At 41.4% G+C, this 24,069-nt stretch overlaps 1 protein-coding gene across 5 annotated transcripts in view; it reads left to right on the plus strand.

Moving 5' to 3' along the window:
- Window positions 1-24,069, plus strand: part of ankfn1a (ankyrin repeat and fibronectin type III domain containing 1a) — an 81,496-nt gene that overhangs the window by 13,462 nt on the left and 43,965 nt on the right. For 3 of the 5 annotated variants that reach the window (XM_016678080.1, XM_016678079.1, XM_016678078.1), the window contains exons 6-7: window positions 9,136-9,173; window positions 23,292-23,417. In XM_016678080.1, the coding sequence (XP_016533566.1) occupies window positions 9,136-9,173; window positions 23,292-23,417 (164 nt within the window). Of the gene's footprint in view, window positions 1-9,135; window positions 9,174-22,519; window positions 22,863-23,083; window positions 23,193-23,291; window positions 23,418-24,069 lie in introns of those variants that run through there. The other 2 variants (XM_016678081.1, XM_016678083.1) reach the window with 2 other exon arrangements.

The raw sequence follows: 24,069 nt of genomic DNA on the forward strand, positions 1-24,069 counted from the left end.
GAGTTTCAAAATGCTTTTATTTTGAAAATATTTATAAGGATTTCTGCTGTCATTCTACCGCTTTCTTATATTTTTCAATAATAGTAATAATAATCAGTAGAATATTCTTATTCTGAAATTATTCAACATAACTTTCTCATATGCCCAATGCATCAGTGTTTGCCTTTTTTTCCCCCAAAAAATATTTCAGGTTTTTTGCTTTTATTTTGAAAACATTCAGCAGAGTCTCTGCTATTACTCTTGAAACGTTGATCGGACTTTCTTTTATTCTGAAAATGCTTACCATAACTTCTGCTCCTGTTTAGAAAACGCTTAAGTTGAGCTTTTAGCTACAGGCAGTCTCTATTCCAGTGTAAAAATCTAATCTGTGGGGAAGGTTGTGTTTGATCTGCTCATTTTTTATCAGATAAGTGTCGTTTTGTGCTGAAAATCTTTCACTAACTAACGGAGTAGTTGCAGAATCAGATTTGTGATGCAAAATGGGGGATTTTCTTTTTGAGCCCCGCTGTGTGCTCTGACAGTTTAATTGGTTTTTGACACCAAGGAAAAAAAAAAAAAAGCTCTTTCTGAGCTTTACAGAGGAAGAAACGTCAGTTTTGCATAGCACTCGAAATATTCCTCAGGGGTTTTACCTTTTAAATCAATCCTTTAAAAGGTTGACTTGAAATGAAATCACCTCATTTGATATTTGTGTATCTTTTGTGGTTTTTGGGCAGTATCTCTTTCTTATTACAGTTAGATCTGTTTTATTTGCCCATCAACCTTTATGAGTTGAATCATTTGCTGCAGACGCATCAGTTTCTCCACAGCTTCTTCTTTCTTTGTGGTGAAGAAGCACTGAGAAGACTAAAGCTTTTTCACTACTTCTTTGGTCTGGTCATGAAAAAAGTTGCAGCTTCCTTCCATCTTTAGGCTATCTATCCTGTCAAAGCTTTTATTGTGAAAAGGCCGCAGGAAGTCTGGGATTTCTCTGGATCGGGAACGATTGGATCCACAGACAGAGCGGTGGAGTTGAAGGTGCTGGTGGTTCCAGCTATTAGATGGCTTTATCCTGGTGGTTTGTCCTCAGCAGCTGTTCCCCTCTTTTCCATCTGACTCTGCTGAGCGCCGGCTCAACCCTGTCACGCTCCCGTTGTCAGGACTTCCCTTCTCCGAGCTGAACCTAGTGAACCTCTCCAGTTACATGCTCTCTAGTGACTCAACCAGCCTTCTGGACTCTGGAGAGACACTTTCCCCCCTCCTGTCCTTTCTAAATTATTTTAAGATGTTTTGACCACCAGTTTCCCAGTGCTGTCATCTACATGTATGACCAGAAATCCTGATCAAACTTTACAGCTGATGAGACATATCCATCTCTTTTTCTTAGCTGCTCATCCTGCTCATTGTGCACAACACGTATTTTCATACGCTAGCTGGATTCAGTGTGAAAACACATGGAGAAAAAGTTTACATCCACTCATAACGGACACAAGTGTTGCATTTATTTTTCAGTTTTAATAATTCATTTGACCCATTCTTTCCCAGGTCAGACGATCTCCTAATTTCGTCGCTTGTTAACACAAATAACGACTCGGCCAATCACAGGGCAGCAACTCAATACATTTGGAAAAAAACTGTCGTATATTAGCAAAGTGAACCTAATAATTTGGCCTATGTGGAACTGCAATGATTTTAACAACAGAACTAGATTCCTCAGTTGGATTTTAGCGTGGGATGTTCTTCCATAAGCGTCCGGTTCTGTCAACCTGATCAGCTCCTGGGGTTACAGCATCTGTTGCCATGGTGACACAGACAGGTGACAGGTGAAGCTGAAGACCCCCCCACACTCCCGCTGACTCAGTGGAGGCATCTGTGTGTAACTGATACTTTCACCCCGGCTTTCTAATTTCCCCTGGCATTAGCAGGTCAGCATTAGCCTGATCAGATGATCTTAATTATAATATTACATCATTTTATTTCCCTATTATTAGCAGCATGCCTTTAATTTTCCTTCAGCTGGCAGATATTTAGATTAGAAGATGAGGAAATAAATATACAATAAATTGGATGTAAGAAAAATTTTAATTTAGATTCTTTTTTTTTAATGCCTAAAACCAACCCTACAGTTCTGAGGACAGGTCAGTGCATGTAAAAGCTTAAATGTTCCCGTGACTACCAACAGGAGGTACTCTCCCTCCATCTTTGTTTCCCGATCCTCTCCCACTCCGCCTGCAGCGAACAGACCCGCTGCGCTCCTTTCTTCATATGAAGAATTGGACAGAGAGACTTCAGGGTACAGCGCGCCACCTGTCAGGTGTAATCCCTCCTGAATCGGCGATGTCTGGCGTTCTTTATCGTTTTTAAAACGATGCTTGTGACCCGGCAGGTCCTCTGAGCTGCATTACCATACGGCCCAGACGTTGAACTCTGCAGATCCGACCGCAAAACTCTGGGAAGCCTGCTGCTCTGCAGTGAACCGTTGTGTTTTAAATATCAGAAAATACTGGAAATGTCTCCAAATGTCCAGAAACCCTCGGAGAATCCAGATGAAGCGGAAACAGGACTGTAATTTTCCACGGCGAGCAGAAACCAAATTGCTTTTTCTGTACAAATGGAGATTGAAGAAAAAAGAAAAATGTCTTGCTTTTAATGTCAGACTGAATAAAAAATAGATTTTAATTTTACATCAGTGCTATTTCAAATCATCCTGAACTGTTATTTCCCTTCCAGTGTGGTTGCCACTGATTTAAACAAATTGTTGCTGGATTCAAAGGTTAATGGAAATACCTTTGCAGGAAATGTACAGTGCTTTGAGGCAAAATGATGAAATGATTGAAAGGCTTTTCTTTCTCTTTGCTTCGTCAGGTTTCGCTTTGTGTTCAGAAATAGTTTCAGTCCAGAGAAGGGCAGATAAGACAAGTCAAGACAAGTCAAACTGGATGGAATAAAACTGTGTTGGTTTGATCATTTTACAAATGCAATGAAAGCATAATTCAAATGACGATTAAAACATCTCATCTAACCTAAACTATTTATGCCTTCTCACAAAAACCCATCTTCAAGCTTCCAACTTCAGCAGCAGTGGCTGCGGAGGAAGCGAACAAAGCCGTTCAGTCCATGTCGGCCATGCTTCCAAATATTCAACATTAACAACCGTCTTGTTCAGTTTTTCGCGTCTCTCTTCGCAGTGGAGGATAGTTGTTTACGGCGCAGGTAATTCCCGGTAAGCTTCATAGCACTGAGCTGGTACGCTGCACACGTCATGGCCAAACGTTAGCGGCTGGGTAAAATTTTAAACTTCAACAGAATCAACACCTCCAGCAAGCAATCGTTTCTCCAGACCCTCGACGCAAAGTGAAGCACAAATGGAAATTCATACATTCTTCTCTTCCGGCACTCTCCAGCACCTCCTAGTGGGTCACAAGGTTCATAGGTCAAATGGGATAGTCCCAACTGGGAGCTCTGAGTCTGTGATGGGGTCTACCTTTCATTCAGAGGTGCCTGGAAAAGATTTCAAGGCATGAGTCCCGAAGGTTTACTGATCAGGTGTTTGAGCCAAAGACGGCTGCTCTTGACCTAGACGATGATGCTCCTCTCCTTACGTGTAATCTTCTTCCATCAGTCAGGATCCTTATTTCAGGACCCCAGCTGGGGTTTTGTTGCACCAGTTCACCTGTTCATATCTGAAAGTATTATCAGCCTAAGATTGAGTCTGATAGTGTTACCATCAGGTAGCTCTATCAGAGACCGGGTGGTTGGATTGCCTGTTGAGTCTACAGTTGTTACAGCTGTGGAGCATGAGGGCAACCAAACAAAATCTATAATGAAGGTTTCACTTCACCAAGACTGATGGTGCAAAACGCTGAACACCAGATCCACAGTCACCCGGTGGCATTTTCGTATGCTGATCCAGAGATCGGGAGACTGCTCAGGGTTAAGTGCCTTACCCAGGGCAATCTGTAATCTGGAAGTCTTGCAACTTCCAGATTACAAGACGACTACCCAATAAGCCAGAGGGCAACGATGTTGCACCACTACAGACAATTGGTTTTGCGAATATTGAAAAATAAAGTAAAAAAAAAAACAAAAAAAACGTAACCTGTAGCCCCAGGTACGGTTTTGGAAGCGTTATCCTGTTCAATAAAGGAACACTCTTCAGTGTTAATCCATTCACTGTGTGACAATGTTTCTGCTCCTCAGGCTAGTCTACCTGGTTACTGCCTGTTACGTTATTGGGCTGTATATTTCCCAGTCTGTTCTCTGACAGACTGGATTATCATAATCCATCATAAAGCTCTGTGAGAATCACCTTATTGGGAAAAAAAACAAACTTTTTTTTCTTTTAAATCTGTCAAACTGACATTTTTGGCATTGTTGTGGAACTCTGTCTGTGTCTCAAGGAGTCTCCAGACATCCGCCATTGCCTGCAACTTATCATCCATCCTACAATTAATTGGAGGGAAACTCCAAATCCAAACTGAACAACAGAACTGAAAATTTCATCTGGATTAACAACCAAGATGTCTGCAGTAGCTGGATAAAAAAAATCTATGAAATAGTTCTTGATTTCCAGTTAAGGTACAGTTCGGGTTTCTTGTACCTCTCCTGCAGGTGTGTCAGAGAGGATCGATGAGGCCGTGTCCCGGTTTGTCCGACTCCTGGGACGGCGTGGAAAGGAGTTACTGTTCACTGAATCTGAAGTGCCGCACGTGTTGAAGTCGGGCACAGGAGGGATTTGTGTTTGTGTTCTGTTTACTCATTTTCTCTGCCGGCCCGCCATCTCTCTGTACACACACACACACACGCTTACACAGTGGTGCATTAAGCAGTCGTCCTCCCACGGGGCTAATCACATCAGGGCACAAGTCAAGCAAGTCTTTCTGAACATCCATTAAGCTGCTTCTCTGCACCAAATCCTCCATGAATCACCCACCCATGAAATATTAGCTCCATAAATTCGGCCTGCCATCTTATTAAGCTTAATCCCTTAAAAAAACATGAAGCGAAGCAGATGATTGGTGCCTCCCCCGCCTCCGCTGCCACCCTTCCACCTCAGGAGTGTGTGTCTGCATGATATGAGAAGGCTGGATAAACAAATGTGGAGCTGCTGCAGTTGCTCCCGATGTTTTACTGCTGCTACGACCAAGAGCCACAGACGGTTCGCAGCAGCTTCCTGCTGCAAAGAGCTGCAAGCCAGACCAGGGTGGAGACTGACCGACTGGACTGGACCGAGCCTTGTCTTTTTACATTATGTGTATGGCATTTCGTCAGTTAAGGGACCTTTAAGTAGTAATGATGTACAACTTTTTAAAATTAAAGTTAGAGATAAGATTAACACATATTATGCACGTTGCTCTGCAAGGTGACTTAGGGGGCGGGCCCACTGTCTGTTCATCTATCTGATTGGTCTATATTTGCCTTAGTTCATTGTGAGCATTATTAAAAGTTCATGGAAAATCGGTTTTCAGTTATAGCACACCTGGAGTCACTAGCAGTACTTTAACTCCTGTGTGTGTGTTTCAGTCTGTGATTTCAGACAATGTGGATGGATGGATAACTTTTCTCAGTTCTGTTTTGCTTGTTTAATATCTGGAATAAATCTAAACATGTCATCGAAACACCCAGGTAAAAAAACAAACAAAAAAAACACTTGATCCAGTTTTATTTAACAGCTACCAAGATCAATTTTAAATATTTTGTGTCTTTTAATACTTCAAAATGTTGTATGTCAGTGGCTGCATGTGCATCGAATCCAACGCAATTTCTTGGCGAATTTTCTCGAGTCTGATTTTAGAAACCAGTCCCAGCGCAGCAGCAACCCCGGTTATAATTTTGGATGCCGTGACGCCCAGAGAATTTTTTCCTGCTGTCCTTGACCGCAGCGCAACTTTTGCTTCTCGACACGATTTCTTAGTAGAGCGTTTTCTTTTTCTGTTGTTACTTTAGATGCATTTGTTCTTGGTCATGGGGTGACTCAGGCATCAGTTCTTGGTCCTTTTTTCCTTTAATTTGTGTGCTTTCTCTATGCTCATCCTTCAGGCAGCTGATGGATAGTTTTACATAACTTCCTGTCTGCTGGAAACATTAACTTAGTAAATCACGTCTTAGCTTCCTTCGATGATGTGAAACAGGGGCTGTCCTGGCACCTTATGGAGGTGAAGGACAAAATAGAGATTTTTCCCATACATCTTTCTAAAATGAAAATCCTTGAATTCACTATTTCTTTAAAAAAAAAAAAAAAACCCCTGTTTAACCTACAGTTTAATTTGAAATAACTGTATTTGAAGAAATGTAGAAGGAAGGAAAATACAGAAAATAAAAATTTATTAATTCAAGAAATGTGTCAGAAGCTTATAAATTAGAAAGAGAGAACTTTAAAAAAAATATGTCAGACCTTCAGAAGAAAATAAAGAGAGTAGATTTTTCTTTATTAAAATAAAACATTACACTACATATTTATTAAAACATTAAGTCAACATTTCTATTTTTGTTTATTTTAATTTTTGTTAGTCTGGTGTACAATTCTAATCTGGTAAATGTCCAGTTTTCATTAGCATTATGCTGAAAATCATCACAGTTATCAAAAGCAAAGGGCTGAAAACACCGTAATTATTGTATTTAATGTGCTTTACTTTGTGAATTATTCTCAGTAATGTTCTAAGTTACTAAACAGAACTCTAAATGTATTCATTTGGTTCCTATTTATTTATTTATTTTTTGCCAGTTTTGTAGAAACAAGACATATGCTTAATGTATCTTTGAGTTTAAATTTGCCTTCCTTCCCAACTTTGAGCCCGGCCATTGGCCCGGCGCAGTCCGCCTGTCAGTCAGCCGGCCGCAGATCCAGCATCCAGCTCTCAGAGGTGCCAGCAGCCGGAGCCAGGAGGCCCCAGCTCAGCCTGGTCTGGCTGCAGCGTCCTGTTGCGCCGAGCTGTGAATGCGGGCATTGCTGCAGTAATTAACCTGAGGAGAGGCCAAGGAGCCGCCACAGAGCGGGCTCTGACACGCCTCAGAATAACTCCTTGTTCAAATTAGCATGATGAAGTGAAGGGATGGCCTGGAGGGAGGGCAGGGTTCGGAGAGGAGAGGAGAGGAGAGGGCTCAGCTGGCTGTGGTCGGCCTGGATTTGTGTATGCGGGTGTGTGTGGGTGTGAGAACAAGGTTACATCAGTTCAAATTAGCGGTAAACCTTGACAGGCAGATTGACTTTCTGTGTTGACTGGAGAGTATTTATGCCGCTGAAGGAGGTTGTGTGAGATCGGATCAGAGTTGCTCCACTGAGGAGGTATTCTTCGCCACTTTCGTCAGGTTTTTTTTTTTAAACCTGAAATACAAACAAACAAATTCGACTAAAAACGCCACTGACAGCTCAGTTGTGTACCAGCAGAACTGTTATTTGACCATGAAGTAATTTCTTAAAAGTGTTTCTAATAAAGATAATTTTTTTATGAACAAAAAAAAAAAAGCATTACTAACATGCAAATGTATCTGGAAAATCTCTAGTTAGTCTAGCATAACCAATCATTCCAACTTGAATTCAAGACAACAAAGAAGAGGCAGAAACTCTTTCTGAGCTGCTCGTTGAAGCAAATCATGTTTTTAAATGTTGGACGCAAACACCCGGAACCTCCGGATCCTAATTCCTGGCTGTTTTTGGTGTAACCCAAACCAAAACCACCTTGGAGCTTTGGCAGGAAATCCCGAAAGTGGTTTAACTTCCAGTTAACTAGGCGGACCCTGCTGCTAACGCAGGCTAATGATGGCACCGTTACATAACTTCAGAACAGCATCACGACTGAATGTAACTCAAGGCTTCAAACACGTACAAAGACAGTGTGGCTGCGGAGGAAAGCGATGTGCTGTTGAACCGCTTATGTGGTCGATCGGATGAGGACAAAACAAAGTCGTCCATCTTGGACGATGAAAAGTTTAGAGCCCTTTTTTACCGTTTTTTGTTGTTGTTTTTTTTATGTGCAGTTTTCATTTTCAGCTGCAGATTCTTTCATTGCGTCGAACTCCAGCATGTTTGCCACATTTCCAAAATGTAGAAAGAACAAGGAGCAATCTAAACCCTTTGCATACTTATGAAATATGAAATCTTAAATGTAAAAAAAAAGAGGGAGAGAGAGAGTGATGCAAAACAAAATGTACCATTTGTTATAATAGAGCACATCCCCTCATGTTATTACAACAACTGCGTTGTCTCTCCCTCTGTCTGGATAAAATGAGCTGCAGTTTGTGCTCATCCACACTGTCATTTCAGCTAGAGTTGTTTTTTTTTTTTTTTCAAGGATCACAATAAATGCAGGCTGCAGCTGCGTCTGAGCGTGCTGCACTGAAATTCAGCTGTTTTCTCAGCGGTGCAGCGGGTTTAAAGCAGATTGCTGTGTTCTGGTGGACTCGGTGTTTGGTGGGTTAAGTGGTCAGAGAAGCCCGTGTGTGCGTGCATGTGTGTGTGTGCGTGTGTGTGTGTTCAAACATTAAGTCTGCCTCTGCGAACAGACGTCCCTCTGTAGACACAATTGGCCCCCGAGGGCCCGAGATGTCCCAGGAGACCTCTGGCTGCACCTTCCCGACTCCGGTGGTTTAACAGCGCAGAGAAGTGCAGGGAGCTTGTTTTTAATTGTAGAAGAAGTTCAAAATAATCTTTTTTTTTTCATTATTTAATTTTGATTTTGTTTCAGAACAAACTGATTTATCAGTGCGAACCCTTCTGAGTGGATCTTTGTGAGTACTACACCCCGAAAGGTGCAGAATAAAGAATTTTGGGAAAAACTCCGAAGCTTTTTCTGACTTTTGGGAAAACATTCGGCAGACTGACAGGATATAAGTGGAGCTCTTCGAAACAAGTTTGTCCTGTGACATCTGTGCTTTAAAAGTCTGATGTCATTCCTTTCATTTCATGATTTTATCTGACATTTTTCACTGTGGGAAGATTTTAATTTGACTACAATGGCTCTTAAACATGAAGCGTAGCGCTCCCAACTGTGGACTGCATACGTTGCTAAAATGAAATGCATGTAATTATTGGCTAAAATGGAAATAAATTGCTAAAAATAGCAGTTGTTTTCTTTTAATATGAGGCGGATTATTAGTGCGGCCGCTTGACGTGATCCTGCACAGCGACTGATCATTTTCTTCCCGTTTTCTCCGCAGAGCCTGGGAACACCTGGCCGATACGACAGCAGGAAAAAGTGAGTCTCATCTCCGTTCCTATTTCTGACTCCGTTAGCATCTCATTTCTGCTCGGTTTTTCATTTTCCCGTTTAAAAAAAAAAAAGTAAACCTTCCCGAAGCCCTGAAGTAATATGTCCTGATTTAATAAAGCAGGACTGATCACCTCGGCTGTATTTTTTTTTCTTCTTTTTTGAGAGAGTAACCCACAAACCAGATTATTTCACTGTCGTTATTGCCTCCCATTTTCACTGCCTGAAACCAGAGAGCAGGTATTTCTACCTAAATTTATCAAACCTTCACTTTATTTTGAGAAAGTGTTTCAAAGTTTCACTCAAATCCGCAGGTGATTCATCCATCTGTCTTCATAAAATACCCTTCACTGCTCTCTTTAAACTCTACTACTACATCTTCCTCTCTCGTCTATTGCCTGTTATGAACCTGCTAGAAAAAGACTTTGCTGTTACTTCATCATGCTGAAAGAAGCAATCCATATTCTCCAAATGAAATGCAAAAGTGTTAGTAGATAAATGAACTGGAACATGGGAAGTATCCAGGAGAGGAAGTTGTGAAACCTGTTGCCATGTCTTGTAATTACTGGAGAAAAGCAGGAAGGGACTCCCCTTCAACTCTGTTGTTTTGCACATCCTTGTAAAGCCCAATAATACAAAGTAAAAATAAAAATCGTCAATCTAATATACCTGAATCAATGTGGAATGTGTTTGACAGAACCACATTTCTGACAAATATGTGCCAATCTACTTCAATCTCCATCTCTACAAAGTTAAATGACTGTCAGTCTTACAGTATTAGGCTTATTAGGACATTGACTATGGATATTAAGGATTATTTTTGGTCACCTTATTCATTTCGGACATATTTCCCACTTTGCACATGGGTTTCGGAGCGGGACCACTGCTATCGCGCAAGATGAGACGCAAGCATACTAAAAATCACAACAGTGCCACCTGCTGGAGACGTTGAAAACCTACACAAAGTAGATAAAACGGGGGAAAGCAGCTACTTCGCTTTAGAAGTAATAAGTTCATTATGTTATAATTTTAGAACTCGGTAGGAACAACACATGGTTTGTCCGTCTGGATAAAAAAATTTAAAAAATCCAAATTCCTTACATCAACATTTCCACTCAGTTGTTACAGACCTTAGTGAGGTGTTACAGACCTCAAAGGTGTTCTTTGTTCCTGGCAAAGAAAGCCAGGAACAAAGTGGGCAGCAGCAGATCAGCGCCACATCGCATCCCTGCACTGATTCAGGTGGATTTTAACACAGCGACACCAGAACCAGAACATTCTGTAGCTCCCACACGACTAATGCTTCTTTGTAATTCCATAAATGCCGGTTTCCACGGAGAGCGCAACACATCAAACTTCACCTCGTGGGGTTTGTTTGAGTCTAAGCGTGCACTTTAAAGCTCGCACACACTCAGACATTTAGGGGCCCGAGGTAGCTATTAACAATAATGGCCTCCGGCTACCGGTTGCCTTGGAAACGGAGGCGAGGAAACAAAGGCATGTTTGGAGGAGCTGATGAGTCGCAGGGAGTTCACATCTGTCTCCTGCGAGGTCCAGAGACGCTCCCATGTGCGTTAGGACGCGATTATCGGCAGATGATTGTGGATGAAACGGTCGATTCGCCAAACTTCAGGCGAATTTAATCAGATTACAGGAGCTCTTACTCCTAATCATGAATAAATGAATAAATAATCCCATTCGTGGTACTTTGTTACAGTTTTTAATAAAACCAGAGGTACATTTAGGAGGGGGCAAAAAAAAGGAAGAAGCTACATTCAGCCATGCATGCAGTGTTAGTTTAATTATTTGGTTTGTTCTGCTATTTTATTAAAGATCTAGAAGATGGAAGAACAGTCAATATTTTAGCTTTGATAAAGATCAAATGTTAGACATGACAGGATCTCAGTTGCATCAACCGAACGGCCGATCGAGAAGCTCCGGCTTCTTTGCCCGGACGAACTAAAGAGTTGCCTGGTTGTTTTTCTTAGGACACAGATGCTTCCCTGTCCCCATTTCGGCCGCACAGGTAATAAGCTCGTGAGCAGAAACCAGACGTTCCTCTCACCAGAATGTCATGCATGTCAAGAGGGAGTCTCAAGTATTCATCGATTTCAGACTTTGGCGGGCGGTTGCGACATCGGAGTCTCCGGCAGAACGAGTATTGATGCTTCTGCGGATTTTAAAGCTGCTCCTCAGATTTTTTGATAATTTGAAATGAGTAATAAAATTGTATTTGGGAGCAGTTAAAACATGTTTTGCTGCATTGACATGCGTTTTTTTTTCTTTCTGCAAAGTCTTCATAGTGGAACATTTGATTGGCCGATTCTTTGTTGCAGAGGCGGTAACGTCTAGCAATATGGTATCCAACGGGACAAATGCATAGTCCCTCTACTGGGACTATTTAAAAAGATAAAACTATAATACATAAATGTGTCTCCTCACTATCCTACACTTCCATTCAGCTTATCGAAACAAACGTTTTTCAGATTAGTCGAACCCGTAACGAAAAACCCCACCGCTGAAACACATCCACGAGGTCTGCAGCTTTTAAAAAAGCATTTTGTTCTCAGCTGTTAGAAAATGCCGTGCTCTCACTCTACATTATTAATTTGACATGAACCCCTAACATTAAAATTAGTTTATTTTCTCATCTTTAACATTCCAGACCTTTTTAATAGACAAAGCTCCTTTCATTTAACCCAGTCCTCCAGTTTCCTGCGAAGCTGGATGGTTTCTGAGGTGAACAGCTCGTCTTGCTTTTTTGTCAGAAGGGAAATCTGTTCAGGTTGCATAAAAAAGGTGTGCGAGGGTATTTGGAAAGAACCTAACACGAACTCACTCGCCTCACACGGGAACAACGAGCAGCGTCAGTCGTGACTGGAAGTTTTCGAGTCACTTGTTCATCAAAGCGACGTTCAGTCTCTTTCATCTCGTGCAGAACTCCCAGTCTCTCTCTCTCTCTTTCTCTGCAGCTTTCATCCCTTCATTCCTCTCCTCTCCTCTCGTTCTCCTCCTCACACCGCTGCAGCTCTTTGAGCTAAACCCGCTGCCACCTGCCTGGTACTGAGACATCATGCTTCATCATCAGAGTGCATGCTTGCGTCTGAAGGCTCGTCCTTTAAAATCTAACGGAAATGGAGCTTTGCTGCTGTTTCCAATTCATTGCAATCATTTTTTGTTTTTACAGTGGGGAAAAAAGCAACTCTTAAAAACTACAGTGTCACGTTTTTTCCCCCCTGCTCGTCGCTGCAGGAAATCTGAAAACTTGTCCGTCTTGGCACTTGAGTCATGTCGTTTTTTGTTTTTTTTTGCAGTCACAGTGAGGATCAGAGTGATGGTGTGACACATTTACAGGGACACGGCTCCCAACTCCGCAGTTTGTCCTCCTCTGCTCAGTGTTCGGCTTAGTTTGAGTCCTGCCTGCTGTTTCAGGTAGATGCGCTCCAGTTCTGCTTCAGAATGGAGCTGCAAATCATCTGCAGGCGGCGTTAGGACAAACATATGTGAGTTTTGTCTAGATGAAATGAAACTGAACGGATGCAAATTTTAAGCTTTGAGGGATGCCTTTGTTAAATACCATAAGGTTGTCCAGAGTTCTTCTTGCTAGAGTCTGTTTTCTGTGCACCAAACAGCTTGAAAAAAAAAAAAAAAATTCCCAGGTTCTTTTATTATAAGCAACTCAAGGTTTTTAGAATTTAATTGAACAGGATGATTTGCTTAAAAAGATTTTCTGTCTTGATGTGGCTTTAAACTTGCCTTAACACCAAAACAAACAAACAAAAGAAAAATAAAACTACAAAAGTATTGTAGAAAAGGGTATGATTATGTAGGAGATTTCCTATACACCCTGAACGCATCACAGGTGTAACCCGACAAAGAAAAAAAGGCAGCAAAGAAGCAGCCGAATGACTGTGTGCGTTCATAAACCTAACCACACACACACACACGTACCTAAATACCTGCTTCATGTACATGTACATTCTGGCAAACATATATAAAGAGCAAAAATTGAACTGTACTCTTCCTGATCTGTTCCGCGTCCACATAAACCTGTGTTCTGATCAGACACTCTGAAGTGATTGCTACCAACTTAGATCCAGAAGTCTTCCCAACAAGTATTTTATAGAAAACACTAAATTAATTCTGATCTGTTTTAAAAATTGATGGATTCATTTTCGGCTTGGAACAGTCTGTACATGTTCACGTACAAGAAATCAAGCTGGTTTGGAATATTTGACTGATAAACGTCCAACAAACGAGCTCCAGAAGTACCTTGTTTCTTGGACAGAAGAGAGTCCCTAAAGTAAGTTGTGGTGATGCGATTGTAGCTATTAATGCAGATTCAGTCATTATTCATAAATGTTTGTGCACAATTTCCACCAGTCATTGTAACTCTTCTGAAAATCTCTCCAGTCTCATTAACATGTTTTTGTTGTTTGCTTCATTTCTGACCAATCACTGCAACAGGGCTGAATTTCGACCAATCCATCAGCCCGCTTCTAATGTAACTTCCTCTTTCACGGCGTCTAATGCGAGATGAAAGCGCGTGTGACTCTAAGCAGTAACATTTACCTCAATATTGAAAGAGCAAAGAGTCAGGAGACATTAGATCAGGTTAAAATCAGTCATTTTAGGCCTCAACGATCACAACAAACATGTCGCGTCGTCCTGGAGGGACTGATGAGAGAAAACTTTAGTGACTCAAACTCCACCCTTGTACTCCTTCTGTCACCCTCTATCAGGCTTCATTGCACCACTTCTGCTCTGACATCAAAACGATGATTTTTCAGTAAAAAGTTAAAGAGCAGAACCCGCTCTGGAGCTCCCGGAAGTTTCCCATGTCGTGATGTGCCGCGCTAAAAGCTTCAGAGCTGAAAGGTTTTGTGTTACCTGCTGCGACTCTGATTCAGCTTCCAAATTGAGGCTGCTGCTGCTGCTGAGGCATCATATGAATCAAACAAAAATGAGTGTTTTAAAGCCTGTGGGGGCGCTGATCGGAGGACTGGATCTCCCGACAAAAGGAGCGTCGGTTCAAGTCGACGGGCTGTTCGAGTTCTGGACGTCTTTAATATGCTTGGAAAATTTAAACGGAACAAGATTTGGTCGCTCGCTACGGAGTCCCGTTATTTCGCAATTTGAGATTACGCTCATCTCTTGTGCCCAAATGCATCCACCAATGAGGAGGCTATTTAAAATTACACCCAATTGGAGAGTTGATAGAAAACTCACACAGATAAAAAAAAAGAAAATGTTGTATTTGAATGTGACAGGTCATTTGAAATGACAAGATTATTCCATTAAAGAATGGCAAAAAGACATGAATGCTAAAAATGGAAAAATCGATTGGAATACAGCCTGGGTTAACATCGCTGGATCAACAGCCAAACACTTCGGTTTTTGTCGTCAGACATTTAACACCTCAGAAAAGGTTCATGATGAAGTTAGCCCCTGATCCATGCACTGCAAAAACACAAAATGGTACCAAGTATTTTTCTTGTCTCAGATATCTTAGAAAAGTTGAAGTGAGACAAAACTAACTTGCTAGTATCTTTTTTAGCAAGATAAAGAAGTTTGTTTTAAGTGAACAATTTCTTCATTTTGATGAAAAAGTTCTAACTTCACTGGCAGATTATTTAACTTATAACAAGACGTTTTCCCCGTGTTATGAGTTAATTTATCTGCCAACAGAACTAACACTTTCTCTTCAATATTGAAGAGTTATTTACTTAAAAAGAGGGTCTATATTTTTCTGAAAAGTTACTTTTAAGTTCGTTCGTCTTATTTGTAGTGTAATAACATATTTGCACTACTAAACTAATGTTGTGACTCGCATCACTAAAGTGTTATGTGGCGGCCATAAAGATTAGAGGTGATCTATGTGGGTGGAGTTTAGGGTTGAGAATAATTATTGTGAGGGCTGGGAGGTGTTTCTGAGAAACGTTGAGCTGTTTTACAATGTAATGTCTCCCTTTTGTGCTAAAACGATAAAAAAAATTGTGTTTCGATGAATGAATAAATAAATATACAAATGAACACGTGTTGATGTTTGCGGATCTCATGGTGTGCGAATGCGGCGTTCCTCAGGGGAGACAAAGTGACTTGATTAGTTTCTAATTGGCTCCGAAGAGTTGAGACTCAGGAGTTCATCATCATCAGCAGCAGCAGCAACAGCATCATCATCATCATCATCATCATCGGCAGCCATATTGAATTCTTTCAGTTCCGTCAATTGATGGTTCGTTCCGAGATTCCTGCAGCTCGGAGCGTCGGGATGGCAGGAAGCCGGGGATGAAGCATCTCTGTGATTGATGCAAGTCATTTCCTCGCTGTCACCCTCCCTCCGAGGAAAACTCCCACTCACTCGTAAACTCCTCCATACACACACATGCACGCGCACACACGCGCGCGCACGCACACACACACACACACACACTCACACACACACTATCTCCATTAAAGCAGCGTGTTCCCGGCTGAACTACAGAGTCGTGACAACGAGAACGCCTGATCGGATCAAACAAACAGGCGAGAGGAGCTGAAGAGCAACGATTCATTCTCTTAGTCATTGTGCGTGTGTGTGTGCTGCTGCAGAACTCCTCGAGTACGAAGACTGCAAACAAACACGACGACTTACAGAACCGGATCACTGCACACCGATGGGAAACAGGGCCACATTCTCAGGGGATCCGTTCGAAACAACTAAACTCTCATCCGTTTCAATCTCGTATCTTAACTTCACACAGAAACATAAATTCGGTCGAACGATCTCATGAATTTAATTTGATATTGTCGAGCTGCGGTGGCTTACCGTTCCTTCTCTCCCTCCAAAGCGGCTTCAGCGGTCAAACTTTAAAAGCAACCCACGCTTTCATGACATTTTTCACTTGTACATAATGAGATGTTTTTTATTTATTTATTTTTTATTAATTAATTGATTTTTTTAAACAAACACGGTGCGTTATGGCCAAACATTTCTAATCTGGTTCTGATATACATCTTTCCGAAAGTTTTGTGCTTCATTTGCATATCCAAGTTGCCATATTCTTATATAGGAAAAAAAGTGAGTTTGCACTTCTACCTCTCCATCACAAAGCTAAACTTTTTCAGACTTTTTTTTTTTAAACTGTAAAGTCATGAACTTTAACACTGAAACCACCTGAGGCCTACAGAACCTCAAATGGAGATCCTGACCTTTTATTTTATTTTTTTTATTTTCGGAGTATTTCGGCATCCTACTGTGGGGTGAACCCGCTGCAACGTCCTCTCTTGGGAAGAGTAGATGTCGTCTCAACCTGTTTCCGTGTTATGAATATTTATTTTACTTCAATGGTCTTGGTACTCGTCTCTTGTTGCTTCTCTGCTGTCACCGCTGACATCTTGCCACCCAAACGCAGTTTGAAGTTTTCAGTTTGTCTTATTTTTATTTCTTTGACCATAAAATATCAGCACGTATTACAAATGTACGCCAATATTATTCGGTTCTGCAAAGCGAAATAAAACTCTTTATGTTTTGCATTGATCAACGCCGTTTCGCAAACATTTTCCTTTGGCTTCTTTGCCTCTCCGCCGCCATCTTTTTCTCATTACGTTCTGTCCTCCGTTTGTTTTCCGTCAGCTCTTTTAACCGTCTGCAGATGTTTCAGCCAGCTGGATGTGTTAAGACGTGCCTCAGGTGTCAAACTAGTCTCAAAACGTCCCGTTTAGTGGCACATAAAATGTGACGCATGTTTTCATAAAAATAGCGCTTCTCGCCCAAGAGATGATTGAAGTAATTCTTCCAGCTTGTTTGTTCCCAGAAAACCAGAGATGCAGAACAAACAATGAAAAAAAAAAACAAAAAAAAAAAACATCAGTAAATATTTATAAGGGGACGTTTAACTGTTTCTGCTCCCTCCTCACCTGTTGCTTTGGGCACCATGGAAACAAAATGCAGCAGCCAATGAGCCACTGGCTGCATCCGAGCAGAGGCTGGCAGGATGCCAGAGCATTCATTGTTCCATGTTTGTGATGTCAAAGTGAACTATTGTCTGGTGGCTTTGTTCCTGCTGCGGCAGCCGTAGATTCATGCAAAAAAAATAAAAAAAATACATTAAAAAAAACAGGAAGGTTGCAGATGTGACAGCAGAACCATCTGAGAGGGAGGAGACTCTGGATTTAACGATTCGCTCTCACCACGAACTGCAACAAAAACGCTTAGCATCAGTCACGTTGTCTGCCTTTTTTTTTTTTTTTTATTAAAACATCACTCGGGATCAGGTCTCAACATTTGCAAACATTTTGAGCTCTTTCATAAACCAGTTCTTAGCAGAAACCATAAAGCTTAGAGCTGAGGCGAAGTAGGAGAAGGAACATCGAATGAACAAGAAAGGGGAGGAAAAACAATAAAAACTGATGAAACAAAGAAACGAATGAAGAAAACCCATCTACTTTATAAACTTTAATAAACACGTGACTTTACATAAAACGCGTCCTGCATGCAGCAGGCGCACTTTCTCTTTGGAGCACGTGAGGTCACGCCGCATCCAGAGAAGCAGAGCGTAATCGTGCTGCATCGTGATGCAGAAATACCCTTTAGAAGACCATACCAGATTATTACCACAACAATGACACCAGGAGGGTCACATCTGTACGCTACAGTGTGCAATTTTTTATTTTATTTTTTTATTTTTTTGTAGATAAGTATGGTTTGTGCCCCTCCACCAGCTGTCTCAGCCTCACTATGGAGGCGGAATACCAAGTAAAGCTCGCTAACTCCCAAATTGCCTCATAAAATTTGTAATAAAAGCAGCAGAAGAGCAAGATGAGATGGGAGATAATGTTTTTCTATCAGAAATCCAAGCTTTTTTTTTTGTACGAAGTGCTTCTTTAGGTCTCTGTAGATCAACGGCGGTGGTAGTTTTCCACTGTAGGGACAGGGTGCAGCAGAGGGAAATGTACTCGTATTTGGACAGTCGGGGGAGGGAGAAATGAGCCGTGTTGCAGTAAATTGAATATCATTTTGTGGCTTTTAGAGGGAAGAAAGAATTCAACAGAAATCAAGCGCTGTAAATAAAGCGACGCCTCTTCCAGTCGCCGTTCTTCTTCCAGAAAATAATCCTTAACAATATCGACAATGTTTTCAGGCCAAATGCTGCTTTTAATGGAGATCATTAAAAGGTCAACATTGTGGTTGGAGATGTAGAATTTGCTGTTTGTTGTGGTGATAAGACAACGGTTAGCAAGGTGCATATCAACAGCATATGCAATCCAACGCTAAAGGAACATTTGACCTAGCTATGTGCTAAATAATAGTTTATTTTTGTCACATGCTTGGCAGCCGTTTTGCATACTAAACTTGGGGCGGCATGAAGTCATCGAAAGACCTTTGCTACAAAGACGGGTGATGCAGCTGCAATACTGTGTAAATTAATTATAGTAAAGGTGAAGTTTAGACATTTTGGAACATCCTAAGACATCTTCAAACTCCAGAGTTTGTTGCAATCGTTCTAGTTAATAATTAAATCATCAGTTTACATGATGTCACTCACACATATCATCCTGTGCTTTAAAAAAAAAAAACAACACATCAGTAAATGGAACTAATCCTTCGATAATCCAATCCTGTCTTCGTTACACGAAGCAGCTGGAGCGGCAGATAAGACGGACAGATGCACCAACAGACTCCCGTCCAGCTTCCAGGCCTCATAAATGAACACAAAGACGGTCTCTGCTGTCCGACGGCCTCCTGCAGGACCTGCTGCAGGGTTGGCTGACCTGTTTCGGGTCGGCTCCGTAAAACGCAGCAGCCATGTGAACACGGCGCAGGTGCGAAACCGCATCACTGTTCAAAACCGTAGCCTTCGTGGAACAGAGGTAAAAACTTTGTCAGTGGGGTCAGATCCGGTGTCAGTAAAGTAAGCTGAACTAACGCTTCTGCCCTGCAGGCTCCTGATTGGTTATTAGTTTTTAACCTTATTGACCTTTAACCTTTGCGTCATTCACTATTCAATCAAGTCAAATCACACTTTTCGGCATCAGATGCCTGTGGTGTAATCACTTCTGAATGCATTTCCTGGTTCGTAAAAAATTCACTCATTTGCCTGATTACTTTTCTATTACATTCCTCCCACTCAGAAAAATGATTTTTTCTGAGCGGTTTTTTTGCTTTTTAAAAGCAAAAAGAAAATAAATAAATGAAACATACATAGTTCTGTAGATCTATTTGGTGTTTGTCAAAGCAGGCCGTTCCCATTCATTCATGCTGTTATTTATTCACTCCGCTCAGGCATGATTCTTCATAGCTAAGACAAACCTTTGTAGATATTGCAGAGTATTTTTGCCTGGAGAAATCTCCATTAATGGAGATGCATTGAAATTATTCTATTCATAAATTTGAACTTTCCGGTTATTTAAAAAAATAACCTCTAACAGGCTAAAATATGTTTTCATTTTTGTTCTTCCGAGGGTCTGATGACTCATTTTACTTTACAGAGGGTGGATGAAAGATTTTAGACATTTCACATTCAACAAGAGATATTTGGTAAAGGTTTTCAAGATTTTGTTTATTTATTTTTAACAAATGAAGCGCGTCTTTCAGGACAGAACTGTGGGTTTCGTAAACAGGAGTTTTTCAGGAATGTGTGCTGAAGTTCTGGATGACAAGAAAAGCTTCCGGATGATCCGGATTGGCTTTTTCGGCTTTACAAGGCATGTCCGTAAAAGCCTGTTAGTAAAATAAAACGTATTATAAAAGACCGCCAGACGCATCACAGCTGCCGTCTCGTCGCTTGATATAAAACACGTTATTATACCAAGCTGATTCATAAACGACTAAAGGAGAATTTTATTCTGAAGGACTCTGTCATCCTCTATGAAATTCGGTGGTTGGTTTTGTTTTCAAGCGACGCCGAGTCTTGCGTGGAGAAAGCGACTTTCTCTCAACTATATCCAAACATAATTAGGTTGTATAGGATCGATGGTGGCTGCATAAAAATTGGAATTAAGAGTTGCGATTTTGACCAAATGTTTCGAGTCCTTGCGCACCAAAAGTTCCAGGAGCTGAATGAGACGAGATTTCTGCTCAGAAACACGTGAAGGTGAGAGGGACATCATTAGAAGCTGCTGCTGCTTGGAGGTGTTTTATTCTCAGTCTGAAGGACGGGACAGTCTGACACCCAGCAGCTGAGACCTGAGAGAACTTCGGACTCTTAACCGGACAAACACGACCAATTTACATGTTCTCTAAAAAAAAAGAACAACATGTCTATTTGTTGATTAGGTTCATTTAAAAAAAAAATCTCAAATATGAATAAAATCCTCTTTTCTGAGAACCTTGAAAAGATGAGTGAGTTTGTTGTGAAGGGCGTGTGAAAAGCTGCAGGAACAAAGCTGCTTTTTTTAAAAGGAATTTCTGCTCATTTGCTCTGAATCACAGCAACAAAGTCTGGTGTCCTGTGAGCGGTATAAATTGGTGTCTGTGTTTTCTTTTTTGTTTTTTGTTTGGTTAAAAGCTAACGATCATAGCGGTGCAGACATCATTAGGAAGAAGAAGGAGTCTGATGTTGGGATGTGAGGCTTCGTGTTCGTTTGCTCCAAAAAAAAACAACCTAAAACCAGCTTTTTCTCCACCGAATACAAATAAGTTTGAGCAAACGCAATTTTCATGTGTTATACGTGCTTTTTTTCTTGTTCTTTTTCATGTTACCCGTCCGTTCTCATGTTTCTCGCTGCATCACCTCCCAGAGAAAGTTGGTCCAGTGTGATCCTCGAGACGTTTTGAAGCTATTGTCGAAGCGGTTCAAGTGTCACTTTGTCCCATTTATCTTCCACTTATCCAGGATCAGATTGTAGAGGCAACATCTCGAGCAGGACAAGCAGACATCCATCTCCCCAGTTCTTTGAGTCATTTCAACAAAACCAGACGCTCTCCTTTCCAGGACTTGACGCCTTTTACAACAGAGTCGTGATCAGAGACACTAAGCCGTTACGAGAAAGTCCAACCTGTAGCAGTGGCGAAAAGCTCTGTTTTGTAAAAGCTCTTCTGTTTTTTTCTTTTTTTTTGCTGATAGTCATTTGTAGTCGACTCTAGTACTCCTTACAGGGTGCCTAAGAGTCACTCTCTGTACTGTACCGGTCAGCGTTTCTTCTCCAAAACCTTGGTGTAAACATTCCCAGGAAGAGGGAAAGGTCTGAATCCTCAGAAACTGGAGAAAGCTCTCCTAGATTATCTCCATCTCTTCAAACGGATCACCTAAACCTGCAGAAAAGCCTGTTTCTTCCAAAGAAAAAAACTTTTTTGTTGTCTTTTTCTTCTTCTTTTTAAGTATTACTTTTGGTGTTTTCCTGTGTTGGTTACAATTAGTAAAGTTACACAGTAAAAGATTGACAGCACTCTCAGAGAAAAAAGATGGGAGTTCATTTATCAAAGTCATATGTTTGCCATGTTTTTCATACATTTAAAAATACCTTCGGTTCCAAACTAAATATCTAATTGAAAAAAAAAAATCAAAAATTTTTTAAAATAATTAATTAAAAAAAATGTTTAGCTTCCAAATGATTTAGAACGCTACATGTTTCATTTGTAAACAGAATATTTAGTTCCAAACTAAGTAGTTAAATCTGAGCTAAATGTTTAGTTTTCACACTAAATATTCAGATTTCAAATTGCATATTTAGTTAGAATGCTAAATATTTAATTTGAAAACTAAATATTTAGCAGAAGCTAAATATTTAGCTTATGGGTAAAGTTTTAAAACTTTTAACTAGTTTTAAAACTAGTTAAAATAACTAGTTTTAATATTTAGATTTGAACTAAATATTTGTCATGTTGACAAAATATTTAATTTGAAAGCTGAATATTTTGTTTGAGAACAAACTTTTTAGTTCCCAACTAAATCTTTAAGTCTGAGCTAAATATTTAGTTGTCAAACTAAAAAACATGGCAAAAGCATAATCTCCACTGCTTGCAGGAAAGTTGTCTCTGAAGTAATGTTTTTTTTATTTTATTTCATGTATCATACTTTTTTTTTTTTTTACCCTATTCAGAATTTTACTTTTTTTTTCTGTAACTTTACACACGGCACCTCGTATTTTCCTAAGCATGTTCAGCTGCAACTTTATTCGTTTCACATCTTACTGTCTGAAGATACTCTCGTCTTACAATAAATAAATCAAGCCTCAGAGATTTCATTGTTTCCGCCGCTCTGCTCCTTTTTACTGTAACATCAGTCTGTTTTTTTTTTTTTCTTTTTTTCCCCTTATTTGTCTTTCCTGCTGCGGCGTTCCTCTCTCCTTCCTCTGGAGCATCGGTGATCTCACCTCCTCTCACCATCACCTCCCCTCGCTCTTCCCCTTTTGTTCGCTGCCTTTTCACTCCGCCGCCCCTCCTCCATCTCACTCGCTCCCCTCCCTGCGAGAGTGTGTGTGAAAGTGTGCGTGCGCGGGCGGGCAGGCGTGTGTGTGTGCGTGCCGATGCACCCGCCGGCGAACAGGTGTTTGAGCCAGAGCTCCAAAGCGAGGAGCGAATAGATAGCGCTCGCTCCCGCTCCGGACCCGCTGTGGAGACTCCTCTCCTCCTGCAGAGATGATCCGGAGCGTCGGGGGACCAGCCGGGAGGCATCAGTCTGAGAGGTTTAACCCAGCAGAGGAGGCTGGAGCGCTGGGATAAATCTGCTGCTCATCCTCCGGCTGGTTCCTACAGTAAGTATGGGAGGAAGTTGGAGAGGATTCAAGCCGGGATCGGTCCGATTCTGCAAACTGAGTTCTGAGTGAGCAGGTGTATGTGTGTGTGTGTGTGGAGCTAAAACACCATCGGTGAGGTCTGCCGTAGGACCCTCAGAGGATCAAGTCCGCTGGTGTTTTTTTGGGCAGGGGGCGGGGGAGGTTAGCTGCAGCAGTCTGTCAGAAGCGCGGGTTGCACCTGTTACGCAAAGACACTTGTTGAGATCTGAATTCATCCTTTAGTGTCTCTGGCGGGAGATTCTTTAAACATTTTTTTTTCCCCTTAGGAATCTGAAAGAACCCTGTCAGGTCTCAGCTTTCTTCCTTTCTGTCTGGGGAAGTGAATGCGAAGAGGGCGGAAGCCGTCGGAATTTGATTCCCGTCTCTTCCCCTGTTTCTGTGCGTCAGGTCGGACAGTAAGATCTCCCGCTTGGCTCAGCGGTGGAACCAGAGGACAGCAGGAGATGCTCTGATCCGAGACCTGAAGCCCCTGTACCCCACAGGAATCTATCGATCCTCGCTCAGCCTGGACAGGTGAGCGTACGCACACTGATGCGCGCACAAACACACACACACACACACACATTTGCTACTCAGAGTGCAAACTTCTGTTGCCGCGCTGGCGGCGAGGAAGTTCATCCTCACTTGTGGAGACATAGCTTTTCGTCCGCTGTGGTGCACTCCGGTGATTTACATTTGAAGGGAACCGGAGCGTCAGCAGCACAACCTTTTCTATTTGTCATCTCTGCATCATTTCAATGTGAGCAATCAGACAAAGAACACAGTGTTCTGCGTGTGGTGATGGAATATCCACTGTTAAAATAAAATGCAGCTGTTTCTTAGAGTTTATTTTCAGGTGCAGAAGCCATGTGACATGTTATGGAAGTCCTGGTGAAGGAAAATATGGGGATTTTGTCTCCCTGATGGAGATTCGGTCAACAGGACTCTAAACTTTGAATCAGCAGCTGAACGTTCTCGCTTCGTAAAAAAAATCACCTTGAATACCTTTTGAAGGAAGGAATTAAGCCGAATTTCTGAAACAAATGCTAACACCAGTCTAACAAGATGTTCACGGGAAACATCAAGCCAATCAGACAGATAGATGCAGCTGGAAATATCTAAAGAAGGTAAATCTGCACTGGGTGTAAAGGAAAAAAAATAAGTTGGATATTCCCAGCTAGCGTGA

This window comes from Poecilia formosa, unplaced genomic scaffold, assembly GCF_000485575.1.
Source record: "Poecilia formosa unplaced genomic scaffold, Poecilia_formosa-5.1.2 Scaffold173, whole genome shotgun sequence".
Classification (NCBI taxonomy): Eukaryota; Metazoa; Chordata; class Actinopteri; order Cyprinodontiformes; family Poeciliidae; genus Poecilia; species Poecilia formosa.